Here is a 26061-nt window from a genome sequence, read left to right on the forward strand (position 1 = left end):
AGCTCCAAATCAATTTTTAATGAAAGAATGTAGGCTTCCAAATGGTTAAAAGATTTTATGATAATTCATAAATCCCATTATCATGTTATAATCATATGAATCACACTGAGGAATCACAGCAGGCTGTGCTTTGAGTTACATGGCAGTGATTTAACTGAAGTTCCACAGTTAACCTGGATCTGTGCTGATGCTACTGAGGGATCAGAAATCACCACATCCAGCAGCCTTTTCTCATCTCTTCCTCTGCCCCAAACTGTACAGTACATTGTAAACCACGGCTTGGAGAAGCCACAGAGGTTATTTCAAAGATTACAGAGTTAAAGTTTATTTCAAAATCTGCTCTACATGTAAGTTATTTTAGTCTGGTGGGGAATATTGCACAAATTAAAAATAGTACTAAACTTGCATCTGTATTGCAACACCAATTATCTAAGCCACCCACTATTCCCAATGCCATGCCCATTCCTGCTGACATTGGCAATGATATTTGTGGATGGATGGGAAAATAAACAGAAATGTAGCCTCATGGTTTTGGCTTTTTTTCTTTTTTTGTCTTCTCCGAATGAAATAAATCAAGCACTAATCAGGAAAAGATATTGCACTGACTTTTTCTAATTGAAGAACTCTAAGAGGCAGTCACTTAATGAAATCCCAGGAGGAGCTCCTTTCTACACAGGTGATTACAAATTACAATTATAATTACAAATAACTCCACTGTCTTCCAGAAAAACACTAATTTGCAGGAGTTTCAGAGGCACATCCCAGACTGGAACAGGCTCTGCACAGCTGTTAAGATAGCAGACTGCTGCAGGTTAAGGCAGAGTTAAAAATGGGAGCTTTGATATGAAATAAAGCCACTGAACACCAGAAAGAAGAGCAGGATGAGGCAACTCTGCCCCCATGGACAGACTCTATTCACTCTTGAGCTAAAACAACATTTAGAATTTTTTTGGACACTGACATGGTGCTCCATGATATGGGAGGAATATTTCTTTATAAGGCAAGGAGCCACAGCATCCCCCTAGGGATTTTAAACAAAAGATCTGTCCTTTGAGTGCACCATCTGGCATTACTTCTTATTTTTCCTACAGACCCCTAAATTACCCTTAGTTATGCGGTGGAGAGCAATCCACACTCGCTCCTCTCATCCCAAGTTCAGGAGCTCTGTGTGAACGTGGAGGCACTACCTGCTCCAAGCGAGCATGAAGGCAGCTGCTTGGGTTTGCTTTGCTTTTAATCAGCTCAAACGAGATTTTACAATTTGCTCTGACGCTGGGGAATCAGATTCTCAGCTGGAGTAAACTGGCATACATCTCGTGACTTAAAATAGGCAAACCAGCTTAAAATAGGCAAACCAGCTAACTACCCCTAGTTTGTTTTCAATGGAACTCCACTGATTTAAAACAGCTGACAATTCCTCTTGCATCCAGAGGACCTAACTCGTGCTTTGAAAGCAAGTGCCGTTTAAAGTAAATGTCTCCTCTTGAAATGGGAACATCTGGAAGCAATTATTTTCATCCTCAAGCAGATGCTCACAGTGAACAGCTCATTAAGAATGTGAACCATTTTGTTACAGAGAAATTATAGTGTATTTCAGCGGTATGATGCAACTTGAATTCAGCCAGAATAAATATGCAATTGTAAGAAAAGAAAATACAAATTTATGTTATTGGTTTGAAAGCAAAAAAAGATAATATAAGGCAGGCAAAATGGTAATTTAGGCTGTAGTAGCTTTAGGAGGATCTTAGCTGAAAAACAGAACAGATATAGAACATATCCTAGGGAGTCTTCTTTAGAAACAAGATACTTGTTTTTAGCTTTAAAATGTACTATACATTATACTATGTAAGTGTAATTTACCTTCTTAAATTTCTAAACTCAACTTTTAACTTTAAAAATTGAGGAGGCATGCAGAAGTGATGATATACATGTATCAGACAGATCAAAGAGTAACAAACTATTTCCAAACACAACAATCTTTTAAAAACTCACACCGTGTATTTCTAAAGTACTTAATCAATTTTTCCAATATTCCCAATGAAGCTGAAGCCCATACTGTATATCTCACTCTCACATTTAGTTGTCTTGGAAATATACAATTCTTATAAAACAGTTTATAAATGTAACATGACAAAAATAGCTTGAAAAGAGGCTATTACAATGTTTTAGGCTCTCAGCTGCAAGCACAGAAAATTCCAGGATATTTAGCTCTCCACAAAACAGAGGAAACAATCCTGCCACACACTGATTGAGAAACCATAAGTGAGATTTTAGTCAAGTGAGGAGGGAAAAAAAAAAAAAAAACAAAACACAACCAAAGACCCCATTTTGCACTTGTGCACCACACAAAATACAACATTTGAAAAATTCCTCACTTTTCCCCCTTATTAAAAGCCTTGAGAGAGACAGACAGATGAAGCTACCTACCTGGGAAGCAAAATGCAGCCAGAAGCCCCCCTAATGAGGACTGCACTTCTCAAGTGCTGTGTGTCAGCTGTGGCAGAAATGAGATATTTGCTTAGCTGGAAGCACAGCTGAGAGCGATGTACGTGTGCAATCACCATGAAATGGTGCAAGGCAGTAGCAGGCAGGGAATTACAGCCCTCCAATTCATCATTTGCCCATTATATGGTTAAGGCAGGGAAAGGACAGAGCTTCCCATAGCCCTGCCAACTTGACCAGCCCTTGGATCTGCCTGAGGAGCAGATTCCTGCCCATGTTAACTCCAAAAGAGCAAAGTGGAGTGCTCACCTGGAGAGATAAAGCTGCACAGCTTGAGAGCACGCTCTGAAATCCTTAGAGCTCAACCAGAGCAGCACAGAGCACACTTCAAAATCTGAAACACTAAGCCAGCTGCTGGCAAGAAGCTCCTGCATGCTATAAACAAGTGCTGAAATTCATCTAAGATCAGATAACTCAGGCAACTGAAAGTTGAAGGAATGGTCTTTGCCAGCCAGCAAAGTTCCTGAGGAGCAAACAGATTTATACCCTGCAACCAAGGCAGGATTCTGGCTCCCCTGAGCATGAGACAGCTGCAAAACCAGAGCAGGTACACACTGAACAGTGTTGGAGTCAAGTTCCTACTTTGATACAGCTCCTCCCTGCATACTTTTAATCCAGTTTTTAAAAAGGTTCTCTACTGTCTGGCACACCTTCCTCTGGCCCTTGCACTCAGACCAGAACAGAGATCCACTCCTGTTTACACCCAAGCATTTCAGTTTTTATGTGTATTTTTTTCTTTTTTTAAGGCACAAACAATCCTAAAATCCTTCGTGCTTTTCAAGAGAATTCACTTGATTGAAGACATGATCGTGTTCACACAACAAAACCATCCAACAAGAGTCCCCTAGACTGTGTCAGGAATTATTTGGAAGGCAGAAGGACGTGGTCAGGCCACACCTGGGATTTGGTTCAGCTCAGGTGCAGGAAAGACCCTGCCACCCAGACCAGAATTGTCCTTGGCTAAGCAAACTACTGTCCCTCATGCCAGAGAGCTCCAATAGAAATTGCAATCTGTTTAACAAATAAAATGCAGCTCTGCAACAGCAAAGAGGTAACAAACTAGATTTACTCATGACAATTAGCAACAAATGCACGCAAAGGCACCATGGAGGTGAAATCTGCGTGTGCAGAAGTTCACTTTTCAGATGGACATGACACAGCTGTCAAGCCTGACAGCACAGATTCCACAGCACTGATGTGTTTACATTAGGCATGGCTGGTACTCTCTGTTATAGGACAACTTCATAGAGCAAAAATTACTTCTGCTTTCCAATTCCATGGCACCACAGCACGTTGATAGGAGATTCCCTCAAGGCCCTCTCTCTTCTCCCAAAAAAAAAAAAAAAAAATTATTTCTTAAAATTGACTGGAAGAAAGTACTTAGTAATGCCACACACATCATTGCTCTCTCAAATTGGCTGTAACTTTACAATTTAAAGCAGTTGATATACTGGAAATGGGCTGTCACAGCATAAATCGTTTTCTTAGGATAATTCTAGGAAGTTTTTTTAAAATTTTACTTCTAGACATCTCCATTGCAATGTGCCAAGGAGAAAGGCAGGCAGCTGTTCACACAGGCCAGCCTTTCCATATCCTTTACACCTCCAGCAGCAGGACAGACACCTCACTGGAAGGTAATTCCATGAAATTAAACTCATGTCTTGCTGCCAGCCATGCTCCAGAAAATTTTCTGTTACCATTTATTACAAAGGATGACCTTGTTTCTTGGCCCAAACCTGAATTATACTTCAGGACTGAATTAAAGTTTTGCCATTGACTTTCATGAGTTTTGAAAAGGCCTGCTTTGTTTTCTTGAAGGAAGAAAACGCAGACGCCTTCAAGGTGGAAAAATACTTTCCTTCATTACAATCTGTGGTGGAAAAAGCGTCCTTACAAAAGTAAAACGTTGGGTTTGATGCCTTAAGCATCACATTATCTGTACCTGTGCACACCAGGGGCATCTCTGCATCTCTCACCCAGGATCCTCTCATTGCTCAAATGCTGCTCAGCTGGATTTTCCTTGGCCGTGCTTCCATAAACAGTGGGGTCAAAGCACATCTCTCCATCGCCCTTCTGCCACACCTTGACCTTTCCTGTCAGCTGTTTGACTCGGCCATCACAAAAACAGCCCCTTCCCTCTAAACCCCAGGTGAGTTTTCTCACAGTCGTGGAGGAAAAGGTTGGCTGAGCATGGCAGGCTCAAAGCAGTGGCAGAAGCAGCATGGGCAGCAGGAGGGAGAAGGATGAAAGGAGAATCTTTCTTCCCTTCTCCCCTGCTGCGCCTACTCCACATGCAAGATGCCCACCCAAAATGCTGAACAGCCACTTCATGTTATTTGTATAACTTTTATTTCAGCTGCTGTTTCAGAAGTGGTTCCACGATCACTTTGTAGCAGGGTTCAAGACAACGGTGCATAAATCAAAAGCCAGAAGGGTTTTTTGCCAGTAACCCCACCCCGACAAGTCTCTGCTAGCACAGATTCAGCAAAAACTACTTTGCAGGGTGGCATTAGATACCCTTTCTGCTGTGGAACTTCCAGATACCATCATTATGTTATCTCACAGTTTATATATATATATTTTTTTATTGAAGCATTTTTTGCACAGAATTAATTATGAGTCACTCTTTTTATAGTTCTTGAAATTAAAAAGCCAGGGCTTTATCTTTATTGTTCCATCTTCCACTTAGAGGAAGCAGCTGACTTAAGTTCACAAAGGCAAAAAATCAGTGGAGTTCAATATATTGTAAATAAGGAAGCAGAACCATGAAATAAATCCGAATTTACACTACACCCCCTCTCAAGAGGGTAACAGAAGTCATTCTGAAAAGCAGGACACCAGCAGCAGCTGCTGGCTGAGAAGATCTGAACCCAAATCTCCCCAAAACCTGACTGATTCATCTATTGAAACCCCTGAAGCCACACACTCACTCTACTTTTGACAAATTATCTGCAGAAACATCCACTGGCCACATATCTGACATGAATGTCATGATCACCACACGATCAGGTCATTCTCTTCTGCCCAAATCTCAGCTCATCCCCCACAGAGGATAATATTTTCAACAAGGTGAATGGAGAAGAGAACCTTCAAAATAAATGACATTAAATAGGATCTTCTGCTGAGACAATAAATGTACAACTTCTCTGTCTGCTGACAGATCTAACTTGGGTTTCCCGTATCCCTCTGTCTACTGGGAGAAACAACAACTACAGCTGCTCAAAGTTATCCCAAAATTTAGATTTGAGGCTTCTTTTAGACATATCTGGAGATTCTCTGACTTCTTTAGCTTTGGTACAGCCTTCTGCAGCTTATCACTTTAGGATCAGCTTTGTAAGCAATTCGTGCACGTGCCTAAGGCCAGACAAGCAGATGCAACCATTTTCACTGAAATGGCAATGTTCCTGCAACATTATATTCTATTTTCAGAAGCCTCAGTGTTCTGGTAAATCAGGCTTTAAGTTCACAGTTTCCTCAGAAGACTATCTGGGCAAAACATTTTAAGTCAGAGAAAGAATAAGCAGTTTCAGCAGGAGTCACAGAACAACTGTCGAGCTTCAGATTGGAGCAGGGAGCTTCTGCACTCTGTTGTGAATGCCTTCCTGGAGCCTGAAACCAGATTTTCACAACTTAAATAATCACTGTAATAACTCAATAATTTGAGTTCCGCTTCCAGTTTTCCACTGTAAAACTACATGCACTCACTGTTTGCCTTTTTAAAGACGTCCCCTCAGAATCCAGCCTTTCCCAGCTGGAAGCATTTTGGACTGTGTGAGATGGAAGGTTTTTTCAAGAACCTCTGAGAATTATAATTTAAAATGTTTAGGATACAATTTTATCTGCTAGAAACTGCTGCTGTTTACATATACGTGCACAAGGATCTTTATCATAATTTAAAGCTATGATCAGTTAATAAAAAGACTCGTGTATCTCACATGGACTAAAATAGCAAATTTATAACACAAAATATTCGTGTGGGATGAAGAAATAAGCTCATAAAGAACAGTAACTATCCTAAAAAATTTCTGGCATAGATTTTTGAGGCTTATTTACAGTTTCAAATATACTTTTGGTATCTACGTACTGCATTAACAGTGGGTGATTTGCATCTGTAACAACAGCAAATTGCACAGGGAAAGGACTTTGGCATCAACAGACCTGCAAGTTCTGTGACGTATTTAATTTATCATTTGTTCTGCTCCCTCAACATAGAACATCAAAGAGCAAAAATTAAATCACATAGCCTGAAACTGTTGACTGAAATAAAGAAAAAAAATGCCTTTATATACTGATTTTCTCATATCAAAATAAGGGGAAAGCTCCAAAGTTAAGCAAAAATGGTTATAGAACAGAATTTGATGCAGTAATTCATTTCAAATTGCTTGTTCAACTTCAAAGCCATAGAAAAACAGAAGGAATTTAAATAAAACCTCTTAATTCTATAACTCCTACATGTATTAGATACATTTAACCTGTCTAACCAGTTACTCAGCCGTGTCCAAATAAGCACAGTTCAAATAAGACACAATAGTTTCATTTTACATGCTGCCACGTACAGCATTATGCAACCAGCCAGTAAAACTTCTCTGCAACAGGAAAACAAAGAAACATTTATTGAGGGAAAAAAAAAAAAGCGCAAAGCAGGAGGAGAACAATAAAAGAAGCTTTTTTTTTTTTTCCCCTCTCTGTTTCATCCTGTTGCCAAAGGCAGTCACACATGCAGACAAGCTGCCCATGTGTGCTCACCCCACCTCTGGAGAAGGTCTGCAATCCAGATTTTTACCTGTTGGAGCATTTCTTCTGTAGCATTCAGCTTCAGCTGATGCCCCTCAAGACAGATTTCTAAGTCCCGGATTTTCTCTCCTTGAGCTTCCACCTGGTCTGTGAGAACACTCACCTGTAATTTGAGAAGAGAAGCAAAGTGCTACTGAACTGACTGTAAATAAGTTTCAATTACCTTATGCATATAACATCCAAATGCACGTTTTGACAAGAAGTTCCCTTTTAAAGCCCTCAATGTTTTAATGTTCTTGTGCACTGCAGCAACCTGCTCTACCAAGACAGAAGTTTTGCAGTCTTATCTCTATTTCACTCCAACCCCGCCCTCTCATCTCCCCTCCCCTGCAACTGGTTTGTTTTGATATAAACTAGAAAGGGCATTTCAAGGAGAGGTGGAATGCTACCTATAGGTAGCCTGAGTCCCTTCATGCAAAAGTCTGGAAAATTGGAAAGGAGCAAAGAAGAACAGAGGAAATATTTTATGTGGTTTTGGAGCATGCATCTCCATTTTGGGTTCTGTTGGCATTTCACTCCCTAAAACAGATAAGCAGGAAAACTCTTCATTCCCAACCCAACTAGTTACTTTCCTTCTTACAAGAACAAAACTTTATAGGTAGATTACCTATCAATAAAGGGTTCTGAAGCTATAAAGAATGCAATGAGTAAAAGGCAAGTTTTAGCTGTGGCAGAGTTCTATTCCAACAAAGAATCCCAGGCTTTGGCAAGCCAAAACATGAAAGTAAAAGCAGGGAGATACAGACAATGAACCCCAGGAAAAGAAACAATGAGCAATCCTGGTAAAGAGCTGTGGGAATGGTGGTACAGAGAAGTGAGTGTGCAATAAAAAAAGCCCAGCAGCTGAACCCAAAACTTGTAAAGCAGAGAAAACTGCAGAAAGATATGGGAAAAAAACCCAGTGGAGACCATACGCTCATTAATTCATTGTGACTATTTATTTATATAAAAGCCTTGATTATTCTAGAAAAATATTATCTAAAACAAACAAAGGAGCCTAAAGTGTTTAAACTCAGTTTTGAAGAAAATGCATGAACAAAAACTTATATATGCTCTCACAGCCAATCTCGCAACATCTTTATTAATATAACAAAATAAAAAATGTACAGTATGTGGAAGTGAGACTTCTAAGATACATCCACTACACAGCATGTCTAAAACCCAATGAACAATTGAGTTCATTTCAGGGAAGCTACAGAGGGAGATGTCTGTATTTCTTTTGCCTGCTGACATAATGCCAAGCATGCCTGGGAAAAAAATCACAGGAAAAATAAAAAGAAAAAAAAAAGAAAAAGAAGAGGCTATTTAATTTTTTTTTCCTGTTGAAGTAGTCGTCTGTAGCTTAAAGTATAGCTGAACTCAGGATGAGAGGTGATAGGAAGGAGTGGGTGGAGGCAGATGACAGAGGGACACATCCAAGCTGGGGCAGAAGAACTCCCTGCAAGGAAATCTCTTGCTTGTCTACTTTGTTTTGTTCCCATTAAACGAGGGATGATACACAAAAAACCCCATGTGAGGTCAGAAGGCACGAAGGGACAAACTGAATTCTCTCCTTCAGCGTGATGCAAGTTCCAGAGAAAGAAAACCAGCTTTATTTAGAGCTTCAGGTTAGGTTTAAATACCATTTCAACCTGGAAAGAAAACTCTGGATGTTAAATGTGACCTGCAAAGGAATTTAGTGAAAGCTTTAGAAGCATGTGTTGGGTGTTCCAGCTGCTGGGCTGAGAGGCACATCAGCCACTCGGAGCTCATATTTTCCCCTCTGTCCAGGATCACATCTGCCAGACTCTTCAAGGAACCCGTAGGCTACACCCAGAACAAAATCCCAGTTTATGCTAGGCTGGCAATTCCGTCTTGCCTTAGGAGTGCAACACCTGCAAGCCTCAGCCTGTAGGTAATAGATTTTCTGTAAGAGTGAGGGGCACTGAGCACTTAGCTAAAAATGGAGTGTTAGAAAGGTTTACAAGTCTGAGGCCAGGCTGGAGTGCTCCCAGCCTCATGTTCCCTCCAGATTGCAGCTCTGCAGGTGCAATTCAGCATGAGCCACAGAACTGAGGTGTTCTGCTCCCTTTCCTTTCTTATCCTTCCTGCCAAGGGTCACACCCAGCACACCAGCACACTCCCTCAGGCCACAGAACCTCACTTGGGGCTTGCCTGTGCTCCTCATATTTGAGTGCCTGGACAGAAAAGCTGCTGTAAGCCCGGTCCTAAACCCAGCTCCACCTTGGCACCTTTGTTGTTGTTGATGTTCACCTTCCAGACTGAGTTTTTAGTCTGCCTTATTTGCCTGGGGTTTCTGCAGTTCCACAGCAACGCTGCGCAGTGGGAAAATGCATAAATATTGACTAAGCCTTTGGGTTTGATGGGGGGTGGAAATGATGGGAGTAAAATGCAAGAGAGATATTTTCTGGTTCTGATTTTACTCTATTCCTTCTAAGAAAAACTCTAGGCAGGTCCCAAAACGTGTCACAAACCCCTGTGTTTTGTGCATTTGGCTGGCTGCTTCCCTGGGTACCTGTTTGTGTGGATGAATAAACAGTTACTGAAGATCTGCAGGACAAAGAGAGGGAAAGCACACCCTGAGCAGCAGCCTGGGACAGCCTGCAGGGACCCGTCAGCACTGGCCCTGTCAGATCCACAAAAGCTGATGCACAGATCACAGGACTGCACAGAAATGTGGGGAACACAGGAGACCCTCACAGGTGCAGCAGTCCCACAGCTGGATTTGGCCCCCTAATTGTCTCTCCACTCATGAGCTGCTCATGCATTCAAAACATGAATGTACAGTGTGAGAAGTTGTTTGCTTTCACTGAGAGAATCAAGTTTCTAGCATTAACAAACACTTGATGAATAAAAGGTGTTCTAATAAATATCGGTTGTAAAGGGAATTTGTAGCACACACTTAAATTCCAACTAGAAGACAGTTTTTCAGTCAGGTGGGTTTTTTTTTTCCTAAATATGGTAATAGCAATTTAGTTTAACAGTAATGGAAAAAAAAAAAAATCCAACCAAGCCAAAGCTTGTGTCTCAAAACATTTACTGTTTATTTAACAACAGCAGTGAGGCTTCTGCTCAGTAAGTGAACACAAGTGTGAGCACAACATACAGGACAAGACATGTTTACAGAAACTTGTGACTGAAAGCAGGGAGAACACCCATCCAAGAGACTTCAACTTTGTTGGATATAAATATATGTGCTTATAACATGCATTTGAAAGCATGAAGGGAAAGGATATGCAAAGACCATTTAAATAATCTCCAGCTTCACTTTTTTTTTAAAGGTACTAGCAAAAATACACAGAAAAAAAATATTTTTTTGAAGTTGTGCAACACGTGTTTTCTCCAGGAGGAGAGCTTACATGGGATCTGTTTGAAAAAAGGCTTGGTAAACTGAGAAACAGGAAACCTGGAAGAGCTTAGGCATGCATTTTACTGTCAAATTTTCTCTATCCCTGTTTCCCTCCCCCTTAAGCTTTTTGAAGATGTAAACAATTTTGGTACAGCATATAAACAGGAAAGCAGTTCCATCTACCTGCCAGTCTTGTGGCTCACTAGAAATGGTGGCACACAAACCTAGAAAATTGACATAACCTAGCAACCTTGAATGAGAACCACCATCCCAGCACTGGCCTGGGACAGAATTATTTTTAATCCCTTTGCCATCCCCCCCACTTTTACTGCTGTCACACCCCTCTCCTCTACCAGGTTGCCCCATCACGAAATCATTTAGAGGGATGCTACAGATTACAAATTAATTCCCAGTTAAACACCAGCTGCGTTTGGCGACCTGCTAACATTTGTTTAACAGAAAATACTCTGCCACTTCAGCTTTTATGCACTGGGTATCAACTATGCAGACAAAATTCTTCTCTCTTTTGGACATACCTGCAGGATAAGCGACTCTTTATCACCTTCTAATCGTGCCAACCTTTCTTGATAAGTTTCATTGTTGGATGAATGATGGTTCACCTGTGACTGGGAGGGGAAAAAAAAAAGTGCTGTGAGAATTTTTACAGTTAAAGTTTCAAGCAACAGTTAACGAAAGTTTTTACATTAAGCAGTTCTTACAAGACAAAAAATATGAAAAAAAAGTATGTATAGACCAGAAGTGTTTATTTCATATGTATTAAGCCTGTACATTAAAAATTAATGTGCATTAAGAATGTACCTTTTTGTAGCTGTATTTTGAATACTCTCTCATTTCCAGCATTCAAGAGTGGTAAATGAATAGACTGATAATTTCTAGAAAACTATAATTTCAGTGGAAAATACCATTTTACCAAAACAAAACCCATTTAATTTGAAGTATCTATTCTCCACGGTCTTTTCCTACAGTCAATGAATGTTGTATTTACTTTCAAGTGGCAAAAATTGCTATAGACATATTATTCCTAGAAATTACTGAAAGAAAATTAGAAGTTTTTTGTTAGCAACTAAAAATTTGTTTAAATGATCAAATTCTTATCAGGAACTACTCTAGCCACCCAATTACTTACAGACTTTTAAAAGGCTCTAGGGAGCAAAACCTTCTAAAACATGGCCTGTCCTTAACTATTATGCCCCATTTCCTACAAATTTTAGTACTTCACATAGAAACACCACCATTAAAAAAAAAAAATCTGTGGATTTATTTAAGTTTAGAAGAGTCTCCTCGGTTCATTCTTCACACTGAAACATTGTGGGAATGGAGCTGTTTGTTCAGAGCATCAAAAGTAACCTGAGTCCCCAGAGGTTGATTTCCCAGCTCCACTGCAGCATTTCTGCCAGGGAACAGAACACTCAGCCTGGATTTTCAGCTAACACAGGAATCCAAGGAGCTCCCTTCAGCTGCAGCTGGCTGCTCATTTATAGTCACTTGCACAATGGCACCAATAGAATTATAATCCTCCTCCCCAATTGCCTTTTCTTTTTTCAACTGAACAATTGTGAACAGATTTAAAAAAAAAAAAATATTTATAGCTTCTTAATCTATACTGAGGTCAACAGGCCCAAACGTAGCACAAATGCTGAAAATAAACATGGTGATAGTTAACTCAAATCAAGAAGTCGAATTTTTATTCAATCAAAAGACACTTTTCAAGCCATAAGGTGCTGAACTAGATGTAAGTGTGGCACTAGATACAAGTGTGGCACCTTTGTAAGCTGAGAGAAGCTGAGCACCATTGTCTCTGATTATTCTGAAAGAAATTAAGAGAATCACAATGGCACCAACAAACAGGGGCTGAAAGATGTCTGAAGAGATCATCTGCTTCACTACTCCATCCTAGAGCCAATAATTATTTGCAATGTTCTTTTGTCTTCTTCTAAAGACCTTCAGAGATGGAACTCACAGCTCCTCCATCTACTTCCCTGCCCATCATGAGAGCATTTTTCTTCATGCCTAATTTGAATCATCTCTTCAACTTCATGGTTATCATACCACCAAAAAGGAAAAAATAGGTCCTTCCATTCACTTCAGAGATTTTTTACGTTTTTGAAGATTATCTCTACATCTCTAATGAGCAGGTCCCTCCTCATGCTGTGAAAGAAAATACGAGTTTTTCTGTCTTTTCCTCATAGATTAATTTTTTTAAGATTTGTTTTGTTGCTTTCTTTTGGTTCCTCTTCACCAACTATTTCCCAGCTTTTTCTGAAATTAAGGGCTTAAGAGGAGACACAGCTGACTCCAGCTGAAACTGGCTTAAAACCTTTTCACAGACTCCTGGGCCATATTTCTTTCCATATTAAACATTTGGTAAAATTCATACATTTTCAGCCTAGGACCCATGACTTCCAGATCCTTTTAAAATCATTTTATTTAGCTGTCAGCCTGTTCTTCATTCTGCTTTTACTCTTTGTTTCTGCTTAAATGTATAACTTGGAGTAAGTCTGTGCTGACTTGCATTCTATTATTTATACTCTTCTCTTATGCATCTGGTTCTTATGTTTTAACCATGTCCTTCAGCACAGCTGCAAGGCCCTTAACCAGAATCACCTCTAAATTCAATAATCTTGGTCTTTTGTGCCTGTTTAAAGGGTCAACAGGGACATTGAAAACAGAATGTGCAGGTTCTCACTCCATACCTCACTTATCATCAAAAGAAGAACGTGTTAACTCATCTCAAAATATACTTTTGTCACAAGTCTTTGACCAGTGCATAAATAAGCACAACTAGGGTTCAAGACCTCACAGAAATGGCTCTAAATGTGCAGGTGTGAGGTCAGCCAGAAAGGCCTCAGATAAGCACAGGAAGGCACAGTAGACAGAAAAATGACCTGCTAAATAAAAGCGTCTGATTGACGTACAGCAGTTGTTTGAGCCTCGGTAATTCTTTGTGGCATGTATAAAGACAAGATAAAACAGTGTAACATGAACCAGGGCCATCTGTGGATGGCTGGAGATCATTCTACAGTTGTGAGAGTCGGGACTGAGAGGAAACTGAGCAAGATGGCACATGTGTCAGCAGCAATTGAATACAGGACCCACAGCACAAAAGACACGAGGCCACAGATTGCTCTAAGAACTCACAAACAACAAATAAACACTGGTTTATTTGGTGTTTTTTATTTATTTATAATTATATAAATATAATAATGTAATATAATATATTATATAATATATAATATATAATATATATATTATATAATAAATATAATTATTATATTTATTTATATTTATTTGGTGGTTACACAGGTCTAAAAGGCTGAATCTGCAGGGTTTCCTATAAAGCTGTTACTTCAGAAGATCCAGCATTAAAGACCAAAGATTGTTACCTGGGCTAGACAAATCATAAGCCAAATATGTTAACTATGCCTCTTCCAATGAAAGAATGAGAGAGATTGCACAAAACACGTAAAAAAGTTTATGATAACAAAGTAGGAGGAAAGATATGCTAAGGCAAGGTATCTAAAAATATGCTGATAGCAGTACCATTGCAGATAAAAAATCAGCTGCATGCCATAAAATACTTTGCCTACAGGAATCAGAGTTTTTAAGACTGGAAAAGAGTTTTAAGATCATCGAGTCCAACCAGCACCACCACCATTTTCACCATAAAACCATGTCCTCAAGTACCACATCTACACATTTTTTTAAACTCTTCCAGGGATGGTGTCTCCACCTGGGCAGTCTGTTCCCATGTTTTACAATCCTTTTTGTGATGAAATTTTTCCTAGCATCCAATCTGAACCTCTCATGGTGTGGATGCTGGCCTGGTCAGGGAGAGAGAAATGGCAATTGTTTCTCACAGTGGCTTGTGAGAATTTTTAGGGAGCTGTAGGAATGTGATAACTTGTTAGTCTAAACAATATGCAGGTGGTGTTTTTCCACCTTGCTTTTCTGTTCCTCTCAAGGACAGTGTGTGAGAAAGATGGTTTTATTAATTAACCAAATAGAATGTGTCGTGTTGGTCTATTTAAGCCAAAGTTTCCCTTTCATTAAAGCCTTCTTTTATTCCTTTCACGTGGTGTCCTCGTGTCATTCTTGGGCCAAGGGTGGCATCATGGCACAACTTCAGCCATTTCTCTCATCCTGTCACTGCTTGCCTGGCAGGAGAGGCCAATCCCCACCTGGCTCCATTCTCCTGTCAGGCAGCTTAGAGTGGTGAGGTCTCCGCTGAGCCTCCTTTTCTCCAGGCTGAACACCCCCAGCTCCCTCAACTGCTTCTCACAGGGCTCTTACCCTCCAGAACCTCTCAGCTCCATTGCCCTTCTCTGGACCTGCTCCAGCCCCTCAATGTCCTTCTGGAACTGAGGGAGCCCAGAACAGGACACAGCACTCGAGGCGTGGCCTCAGCAGTGCCCAGTACAGGGGGACAGCCACTGCCCTGCTCCTGCTGGGGACAACATTTCTGTGCAGGCCAGGTGCCACTGGCCTTCTTGGCCCCCTGGGCACAGCTGGCTCATGTTCAGTCACTCTCAACCAGTACCCCCAGGTCCTTTCCTCTGGCCACTGTCCAGCCATTCTGTCCCCAGCAGTGCTCCACGGGGTTGTTGTGACCCAAGGACAGCATCCAGAACTTGGCCTTGTTGAATCTCACATCACTGGCCTCGGCCCAGAGCCTTCCTCCCTGCAGCAGGTCAGCGCTCCCACCCAGCTTGGTGTTACCTTTGTACCTTGCTGCATGTGCTCCCCTCACCTAGATCATCAGTAAAGGCACCAAACAGGACGGGGTCCAGCACTGATCCCTGGGGAACACCGCTGGTGATGGTCCCCAGCTGGATGTGGCACCATGCACCACCACTCCGTGCCAGGACATCCAGCCAGGTTTTACCCACTGAAGAGGGATCTGTCCAAGCCATGGGAAGCCAGGAGCTGCAAAGCAATTTCTTGGAGCACCTGTATGACAGTCTCCTTAGTGATTTTGGATATAGTTTACTGCCCCATCAGATGGCAAGAGATATTAACCTAAGACAATTGGAACAATTCCAAATCAGCTGTAACTCCCAGTTCTAGAGAAAGAAAAGAAAAATAAAACTTTCCATAATTTTTTGGTTTTTTTTGTCAAAATGCATTCCATCACCTGCTTTAGCTTCTTCATTTTTATTTTCCAAATCTTTCTTTGGAATATGCCCACTGATTTAATATGAAAATAATACTGGAAAGTTGCTGGGAAGGTCAAAGTATCACTTGCGTGATCCAGTCATTACCGAGTCCTCTTCTGAAAAAAGGGCTTGAATTTTCCTTCTCATGTGACACACACACAAAAAAAATCAGTCTTTGGAGAACAATTCAATAGCTTTGATTTAAAATGCAGATAATCAGCAAAAGTATCAAAGGATATGGCAAGAAATGTTGGTCAGTTGATGTTCTCCTCAGGTGTGCCTTTTCAGCACCAAGAATCTCCAACGCAGCTAATTTTAATCCTAACCCCTCCAACTTCTGAATTTGGTCAGCAATCTGTGACTCGGAAATTTGTCACAAACACCACGGATCTCACCCTGTGGAGTGGGGAGGAGCTGGGAAAAGAAACCTGGCAGTCAGTTAAAGTGGTGATTTGTGAGCTTTTTCAACAAGTCACCCGCCTCTGTGAGGAGACAGATTATGTCATAACCCTCCTCTCAGCCACATGGATCACTTTCAGCTCCACTGATACTTGGATTGGATGCCTGTGGCAATGACAATACTTGTATTAATGGGGAAGAATAGGGACATGCTTGATATATTGCTTTTTGTTGCAGTTTGGAAGCTGAAAAGCAGGAGTATGGCCAGCAGAGTCCAGCTTTACCACAAAGTACCAGCAGCAGCCAGACCTCAGTGCTGCGTTCCAACACCAGAGAATGGACACTGCAGACTCTTCCCAGCCTGTTTGGAGTTGACAATATTTAGAAGTGTATGGTGTTACTCTTTTTTTTGGTCACTAGAATTATGGTCTGAGTCACAAGGAGTTGTATTATGATGAGTGATGAGTGAGAAGCTTACACAGTAAACATTTTTATTTGCATCTGACTGTCGAAGCAAAAATTTAATCTCTTGGCATGTTAGTGCTACCTCAGATACACACCCATCTCAATGCATGTGCATTCCCTCAGCTACCTCAGAGGAGAAGGCTGGAACACAGTTTCTGGATCTATAATTCTTGCCTTTCATCTGAAGGCAATTAGTAAATCAACAGCAGGATTTTTTATTTGCCATTGTTACTGGTTGCTTAAATGAAAGTAGTAGTCACTTGAAAAAAGCTGACAATGCATAGTCTGAAACTAAGCAAAGACAGAGCTAGGTTAATTTTGGGTAGTCCTTAAACCAAATGAATTTTAAATAAATATTTGTATTTTAACTGGATAATTTTTATTAAAACTAATACTTATTTTTTTCCTCCAGACAGTTACATGTCTCAAAAGAAAATATCCTTACAGAAGCCACAAGATTCACCCCCAATATCTTGAATTTAATGACTACATCATGGGTTTGATCACTCCACCTCTTGCTGGTACAGGTTAAGAATCTCATCCAGAAAAAAAGGAAGGCATTTGTACATCAATTTCAGGCCAGCCATCAGCTCCATTCTGCACAGTTTGCAGTGAATATTAGCATTTATATTAATCATTTTGGGCTATAACCACATGTCTACGTACCAAAAGATGGGCTGCACTGTTTTTATCTGGAATGATATCTTCTAATTAAGGGTGGGTGGAAAAATAAGAATAAAGCAACAGGATGACACAAAATTGTATGTGAACTCTCTAACCCAAGTCCCTTGGGAGAACAAAAGAATATTTGTTAAAAACGAGACACTTTCAGGTGGTGGGGGTATCTCAAGACCCATAGATTGCAAGTGAAACTTTTAACAGATCCACACTCAGGCCCTGTGGAAGAGCCCAGTATTAATGACCTGCAAAACACTTCCTCCAAACTGCTTTATGACTGTGCTGCTGGCCAAGCTGTGGATTTAAAAGCACGATGTTTATACACAAGGAATTTTCCCTGCCCTCCTTCCTTGGCTCTGTCCACATGCTCTCAGGTTTTGCTGCCCACTTTGTCCATCCCTCTGGCCATTCTTGGCCCAGCAGTTCCACAGGTCATGTTGACACCAGTAAAGTCCAAGGGGAAGAACTGAAATGCGGTGACACATTATTTCAGTTTGACCTAAATAATACTTTTTCCCCTGCTGCTGTTGGAAGATGCCACTGTACACATTATGTTAAAAGACTGCTTAAAACCAGACCCTCCATTATAAGCATCTGAAAATAGCAGTTGTATCTGTTGTTTTGCCTGCCTGCATCTCGTGATTTTTGGTTTTGTTTGCTGCCCTAACCCAGTCCAAGCCACAGATACCACACAAATCCAGCCTAGCTAACCCCAGCAACATCAAAACCCATCTGAGTCTCTGAAGTGATTTCTGCTAATGATGAAATTTGAGCCAGCTCTGGCATACTTCACCAAGGCTTTATGGAAGTCTGTTGCAGTTATTCTCTGTTAAATGCCATGTGTTCCTCTGAAAGCAACTCATAATTTTATTATCAGCCAAAAAGCAACAGTTTATGATTGCAGGAACTGAAATCTTTATGTGCTGTAACAGTCAGTGCCAGACATGAGACACTGGGATTCTTGGATGGGATAATTGTTCCAGCAGCTTAGATTGCTTCAACTTCTTTGGTTTCTAAATCACTTGTCAAAGGAATCTGGGAGCAGACTGCCTAAAGTTCTCCTGGGAACAGTGCAAGATCGCTTTCAGTCCTCCTCCCTTCCCCCACATGTGCTCACCCCTTGAAAGAGCTTGCAAGGAAAAGCAGCAGTATTGATGTTCTCCTTTATGTACCTGACATGAAGGGAATTGCATGCCACAACAGCAGGAGCATTATTAATTCCTGTAAAACCTCGTGCTACGTTTGAGCACCGTGTCCTTCCTGAGCACAGCCCTCAAGCTGATGGCAGCAGGGCTTTTTAACCTTTCTGTTAGCAAACCTGGCTTCACAAAAATGAAATTTATGGCAGACGCGCCGTATCCATAACCTCATTTAAATACCAAATTAATATGTGAGCCCAAAATACACATTTTTAAAGAGGTAATTAGCTTTAGCTGCACAGAGCATAGGTAAACTAAGAGTATAATGTTACCAGCAGCTACTTCCTGTTGCCTCTTCACTATCCATTCACTTCCCATTTAATCCCCTCCACAGACACACTCCAGAAAAGTGAAAGTTTGCAGAATCTGATGCAAATATTTGGTAAATTAGCTTCAGGATTCTCAAGCTCTTATTAAAGACTGACACATCATTGATATTTTACACTTATCCAAGAAACTACTCAAAATAAATGCTCCTAATCACATTTCACATTAGAATTGACAGATATTTTATGTTTATACAGCTAGTAAAAACCCAAGAGAGCACTTGCATTTGTATTCATGTGTGTATATACATACAGACAGGCAAGAATTTGCAGGAAAAGCACACACAGATTAAAACAGATTTTAAAAGAATAAGGAGAGAATGTGCTTCTTTCGTGACACACAAATCACATATTCTAATTTTAAAAACAGCTTATTCTGAGGGATCTAGTCATATCTCATTTGTAGATTTTTCTAACACTGAAAAGGAAATACTCAGATCATAAAAAAATCTAAAAGCTGACAAAAAACAAAGTGTTTTTTTTCAAAGTAATGAGAGAACCGCACAAACCTACTTTTAAGAAAAGGAAGACAATTCCATGCAGTTAATCTATGTCTGGGAAGTTAATCAATAAAATTAACAAAATTAATAGCCTTGCCTTTAAAAAAAACACCCATCTTTTTAGCAGAGTAACAGGCACAGAAGAAAACCACCACCATTTTTACCCGAGACAAAGGCATCCCGAGAGGTCTCATACAGTTACCCTGATGAAGAATCACTTAAGTGGAGATCTGGTGCAGAAAACTTTTCCCTTTAAAGCACAACATGGTGAACAAGAGCCTCTCCTTTCCTTTGCTATACGTTACCATGCAGGATTTGTTTTGTTGCACTGCAATCCCCGGAAGGCACAAGCACTTGCCAGAATCTATTGCCATTTGCTCAAAGTTTGATCCTACAGTTTCATTTTTAAAGACAAAGACAGCTGATTTTTTTCCCCCCCCCCTCCCTAAGCCTCCTCCTCCTACACCAAGGCATGTCTTTAATTCACTTCTCATGAAGAAACTCACACCATTTAAAGTCTGAGGCACTGAATGAGTTTCTTTTCGCGAAGCAGAGAATTCTCACTGAGATTTTGCTAAATGTTTTAGAAATTTAGAAAGAGGAAACAAAGCCCAGCAAATCACTTACCCTCTTTAGCCACGTGAAGTGCTTGTAAATATCAATCTCACCATCCATGCTTTGGGCCCATCTCAGCAGTCACATTCCCAGGGTTAAAAGAAACTTTTGGAAGCAAGCGCTCTGCTTTGTTCTACAGGATGTAGCTGTGATTTCTTCCCCTTTCAACCCTCAACTTCTGAAATCTTCAATGCCTGGTCATATTTTAAGCAGAATCCCCTGCCCCTGTCCCACAGTCTTATCCCAAAGGCTTCTCACAGATGTATATATAACACACAACTGTATAAACTTCAGGCTCCCCCCCAAACATCTGGTTTTTTTAAACAGCAGATCGGTTTGCAGCAAGAACAATGCAACCCTAAAAAACTTTAAAAAGATAACTTGCTCAATGATTTTAAAAAAGGATCTTTCAAGAACACCATAAATCTGCAGGAACTGTTCCCCTTTAATGCTGAATAACAAGCTAAAAATTATTAAGCTGTCACTGAGAAACTATTCTCAAGTAATGCTTTCTCTGGCTTTCTGTTTCAAGAGTGGCTGGAACTCATTACCAAAGACCCCCTATTTCCTGTCTCTGTTCTGCTCCCTGTTTATCGTAACACTACTCAGCCTTCTCAATTTATTTCAGGCTCAGACTAAACCCAAAAATAAGTTCTGCTCTTTGAATTACTTGCCTGTCCTCTCAAAAGACATTATAAAAGGGGAGGAATTCAAGGACGATCCTGTGAATAAGATAATGATCCCATAAATACTGCTATTGCCAAAGAGGCGATTTTCCATCCTAACAGAAGATGATGATACCCTTCCAAGATATTTGTCTGCTCCTGCTGAAGCTGAAATTTCACAGCATGGCAGCTTTTCAAACTTGCAACACCAAGATAAATACGTGTGCAACGCAATGCTCTGGCAAGAAGGGGAGCTTAAAGTGTTGCCTGTTAGTGCGGTGTCCTCCAGTGCCTCCACACAGCAGCTATCCATAACTTCTAATTTTTCCCAATAAACTCCAGTTTCCAGTGTTCTTTCTTCCCCTAGTTCAAAGTGGCTTTGGCCTTAAACCAGGCAGCTCATTGTTACACACACAAGGACTACCGCCTCTTCAGACCCAAAGGCAGCTGCCCCCATGGAATCTTTGTGATTATCTCAGAACATTTGCTTATCTCCTCACTGCCTTCAGATCCTACAGCCAGACTGACCCCTGCGCTCAGGGAGCCATCAGCCAGCAGCTGGGCAGAACCAGTGTCAAAGCTGCCCGTGGTACTAAAGTTATACACAAAGGACTCAAAGTCTGAAGCTGTGGAAAGCCTTTCCTACAGGGACCTGCCTCACTCAGGCACCCACCCACATTCCAGACTGGGGAAGCCACAGATATGTGACAAAATTTCTTCAAGGGGATGTGGGTTTTTAATATTTCAACCATTCTTGGTCCTTTTGACCCAGTGGAGCTCTTTTGAGAATTTCCCACAACACAAAGTAAGAGGGAAGGATATAAACCGGGACTTTCAGTTCCCTCCATGTATTTATTATCTGTTCTTACCTAAAGTCACACGACAAGAAAAAACATGACAATTTTTAGCAAGTCACTGCTACAAGTCTTCTAAAGGTGCTGGGATACCTAAAATCACCAGTAAGTGTGAGGAGAAAAGAACTGCCCATTTCCAAAAGCAATGCTACGAGACAGATCTGACCTGGGTTGCCCTGAGCATAGAATATACTTATTTTATGCTTTCTGAAAGTGGATGAGAGCAGTTATTTCTTGAATAGCTAATACTATCTGGAAAAAAAAATCTTAATACTTCATCAACACTGCATTAAAAAAAAAAAAAATCCTTAATAGAGTACATTTCTCTGTGCATGACAGCCTCTGTCATGGCTGACAAGCTGGAGACTGAATAGGGGTTGTCTTGACATTAAACAAGAATGACCAACAGTATAAAGCACTTTTTTTTCCCCCCAGATTCCTTTTTATCTAATTATGAAGATGAGCAAATACATCAAACTTTATCTCACAGCATTGCATATCCCATAATACCACCACTATGGTGCCTTAAAGTTCCACATTTCTTCCATTTCAAAACATTGGCTCTAAGACTCCCATTTCAGTCTTATTCAGGGAAGAAGGAAATACCTCTCTTAACACACTCCACCACACTTTATCAGCTAATGATTATGTTTTGAATTTTAAAAACTACAGAAATCTGTGTTACTAAACTTCCTGGTGTCCTAGTGTAGCATCTGCATTTAGGGTAGTATCCATTTCCCCTTTTAAAAGTATTAAAAATGACAACATACCTTACTTCTGCCTTGTCACTTGTGCTGGAGATCATGAGAAGGCGTCTTGATTTTTCTGTTAGTCATTCTTCCTGATTAAAAGGTGAGTGTCTGGATTTTCTGCATCTTATCAGCCAGAATGTTGACAGCATACATTCCAGACAGTCACATGCTCCCTGGGAGCCTGTCACCTGCATACTGAACTTTACATCCTGCTCGAGCTTTGGCCTGAAACTCTCAGAAACCAGCTGAATGCAAAGCAATTGCCCCAGATTTGCTTTTCCATTTCACTGGGAAAGCAGGTTAGCTTCTCTGGGCAGTGTGAAAATAAGGAAAATACGTTGCACTCTCAGCATTGCTTCATCAGGTTACCACTGTATTTTTTTTTATTTTCAGGAAATTCACGTCTGTGTGTAGCTCTTCAGTGAGTTTCTGGTTCAGTGGAGAGGTAAAAAACAAAGAAGCAAAAGCTCCCCACCTCCCACTACGGAACCACCACCCTCAAGTGTTACCCCAGAGAGAGGCTGATCCAGCTTTTGCACCCTTGCCCCCATCAAATTGTCTGTTTTCCCCAGTGCTGTCCCCCCCCCAAAAAAAAGAACACACACATTACAGCAATGCAAATGCAAGGTAGGGCAGTAAAATACTTCAAGTTAGCAAAGTTTATATACTCCATAAGCTGTATGATAACCTATCAGGGTTTTTGCCAGTTCCATGCTTCCAGAGAAAACTGCTGACTACTGCCAGACTTGATTGGACTAAAAACTCCATTTGCAGAACACCAAAGGTGCCAGCCCAAGAACTTTTAGCAACTTTGCATTTTTGTGCTGATACACAGCCAACAAAGCCCACCCGGCTAAGTGAGCCATTACTTCTAGTCAGCATGTCAAATACTTCAAACAAGGCTTGAAGTCTCTTTTAAATAGTAAACAAACATGCTGCTTCAAATCAGCACCTACACTTCTCATGTCCTTCCATTCAAGACTACGAAGAGACAAGAAAACATCCAGAAATCCTCTTAGAGCTGTGGAGGGAAAGGCACTGTCTGGTATTTTCCCTCTTCCACCAACACTGAGCTGAAGAAGCACAGAGCTGTTTGCTTTTCCACCACTTTTCCCCCTCTTTCTCCCACCCAGCTAGGGCCCTATGGACACCAAAAATTATATTTATTAGGATTGTTTTAGCAATTTTACATTTTATTTGTGATAAAACATAGGTTTTGGTGCAGCACATATGCAAATAGTCAATCTTGTTCTTCTATTGTCTCTGAATCTCCTGGGCAATTAAAAGGCAAAGGAACAGGAGGAATCAGAGCAGTCCTCCAGGTCTTCCTCTTCAACAATAACTTATAGATTGTTCTGGTTTCAAATCCCATCAGCCCCTGGAAACACTAAAAGAACTTACACTTGCTCTCTTAGGCCAAGAAATGAAGTGTCCAGGTTTGCATCTTCCCAACCTCATCAGGGCAGCCCAGTGAGGATGGCCATGCTACAAAAATATACTAATTCCCAAGAATTATTAATAATAGATTTAATATTATTAAATTATTCAGTGCTATTAAATTAATTAACATAATTAATTAATAAATTATTAATAATAGTAACTATTAAGATTTTAACATTTATATATTATTATTAATTAAATTAATATATTAATGAATAATATTGATTAATAATTATTAAGAATTATTATCAAGTTTTCCTACATCTCTGCCTCTCAGTTTTTTTTTTTTTTTTTTTTTTTTTTTAATTTTTTTTTCACCTATCCTAGTGTCTGGGCTGCTGTCTGGGAAACAAAGGCATTATGACCAGATTTTAAACGGGAAAATATTTTCAGCATGCCAATTCACACATGTTATTCTCATGGTGCAGAAAAATGTGAAAGCTTCAGAGTGAAAAAAGAGAAAATATGGGAATACTTGTGTATAGAGAAACTCAGGCCAGATTTGTAGAAGACAATGGAGGAAGAAATCCCCTTTTCATGGCAAAAATGGCTTCAGGAATCTAGATGAAGTATTTCCAGCAAGAAAATTTGTCTTAGAGTATTAATTGTGACTGACTGATAATGTCTACGTGACAGAGAAAGAGGAAACTCTTGGAACAAAATTTAAAAAAATACACTGCATTCTGTAGATGAGCATGTTTGCTTTGCTTGTGATAATTAAAAAAAAAATAAACAGCATCCTGGGAAACAGACAAAAAATGACATTTTGCAGATGCGCAAACAAATAATCCTCTCCCACCATGAGACACACTCAATGCTAATGCCTTAATTAGTTGATTAAAATCAATAATCAGACTTGACTCAGAGTTAAACAGATGTGGATGGCCGTTAGCTCCCTGTTGTGGTCACCCCCAGCCCTATTCCACGCTGGTAACTCCTGCAGCAGGTGCTGCCATGCCTGGAGCCATTCCCATGTCTCTTGTGGTTTTGTTTCATGTCTTTAATGGTCCATCCCTTTACCCCCCTCCATGGTTTTACCCTGAACTACCCCTTTCCTTGGATGTCAACGTCCCCCCAGTTTGCTGGGTCATTCCCCTGTCCCCTCCCTGGTGCCTTGTCCATCTCTCAACTCCCCATCCCACTCATCCAGAACCTTCCACAAAGGGCGTCGAGTGATTGGGCGGGGGCCAGGGGTCCCTCCTTCCCACCTCCCCTGTTGAATTCCCCATGTGTCTGTCTCCCCACCTTCCACTCCCCCGAACATTCCCATGGGTGGGTGGGTGATCTCCCCGCCACGTTTCCCAATGTTCATATTGTGCTGCACAGCCCAGTCCGGCGCTTCTGTCATTTGGTTCCTCTGGGTTGTGGATCTCCCTGGAGCTCTCCTCAATAAACCTGGGCTTTACCCCCGACTGGAGTCGACTCCTTACTTCCACCATCATCACAACTGTCTCACCCAGCAAGGCCAAAAGCCTGAGCCACCCTCCCGAGGCACGGGACAGTGTCCCCCGCCGTCCGCCGTGCCGGGAGTCCCCGAGGGGACACAAGGAGTGGCACGGCGACACACGTCCCCAGCACTGCCACGTCCCCTCTGGTCGCTGCTCCCTTCCCTGGGCTGGCATAAAGGATGTATTTATTGCTGCTTCTGAGATGAAGTTACTGTCTGTTAACTCATCCCCAGACATGTGCACGTTCTTGGCAGTTTCGCACATTCCTCATCATATGCTGAAATGCTTTGTCCAGCCCAAGCTCTAAAAGAGCTGGGCTTTTTTTTTGTTTGGTTTTTTTTTTAACATAAGAAACCTGAGTTCTCTGTTTTCACACAAGAAATATTTTCTACTTAACAGAGCATCAACATCACTGTGAACACTTCCCCCAGTTATATGCAGAGTACACTGATACCTAAAATTAAAGACACTTGTTTTCATCCTAGCACGCTACACATTACAATAAGTCAGGTTTAGTTTCCTGTCTCAAATGCTTCAAAGCACTGCTGAAACTACTAAAGCCACAATAAATGAGGATGTGAGACATTTGAAACAGGATATTTACCAAATATTTGCATACACACCAATAGCATTACCAGGTAACAGTTTGCCTCTCCTTGCTATGATGCACATCAGATTTTTCTTTTTTAAATTTCAGAATGGAAAAAATAGTAAAAAAAACACCCCAAAATAGAATAGGCTGCAGATACACCTTTAAAAGCCCTTATTTCTGATAAAGAATAGACAAACATTATTTTCATTATTTTTCTTAAGCATTTCATTACTGAAGAAAATGAACCCTATTGTTTCCAACTTCTGAAAAAGAACAGAATGCCAACATGTTTAGAAAATTTGTTCAAAA

General features: G+C 40.7%; 1 protein-coding gene across 7 annotated transcripts in view; it reads right to left on the minus strand.

The window, feature by feature from the left end:
* Positions 1-26061, minus strand: part of PPFIBP2 (PPFIA binding protein 2) — a 93864-nt gene that overhangs the window by 30472 nt on the left and 37331 nt on the right. For 4 of the 7 annotated variants that reach the window (XM_053945001.1, XM_053944995.1, XM_053944997.1 and 1 more), the window contains exons 4-5: positions 11182-11271; positions 7286-7399 (exon numbers count right to left, since the gene is read on the minus strand). In XM_053945001.1, coding sequence (XP_053800976.1) covers positions 7286-7399; positions 11182-11271 — 204 coding nt within the window. Of the gene's footprint in view, positions 1-7285; positions 7400-11181; positions 11272-20013; positions 20104-26061 lie in introns of those variants that run through there. The other 3 variants (XM_053945000.1, XM_053945002.1, XM_053944998.1) reach the window with 1 other exon arrangement.

Source organism: Vidua chalybeata, chromosome 6 (genome assembly GCF_026979565.1).
Source record: "Vidua chalybeata isolate OUT-0048 chromosome 6, bVidCha1 merged haplotype, whole genome shotgun sequence".
Lineage (NCBI taxonomy): Eukaryota > Metazoa > Chordata > Aves > Passeriformes > Viduidae > Vidua > Vidua chalybeata.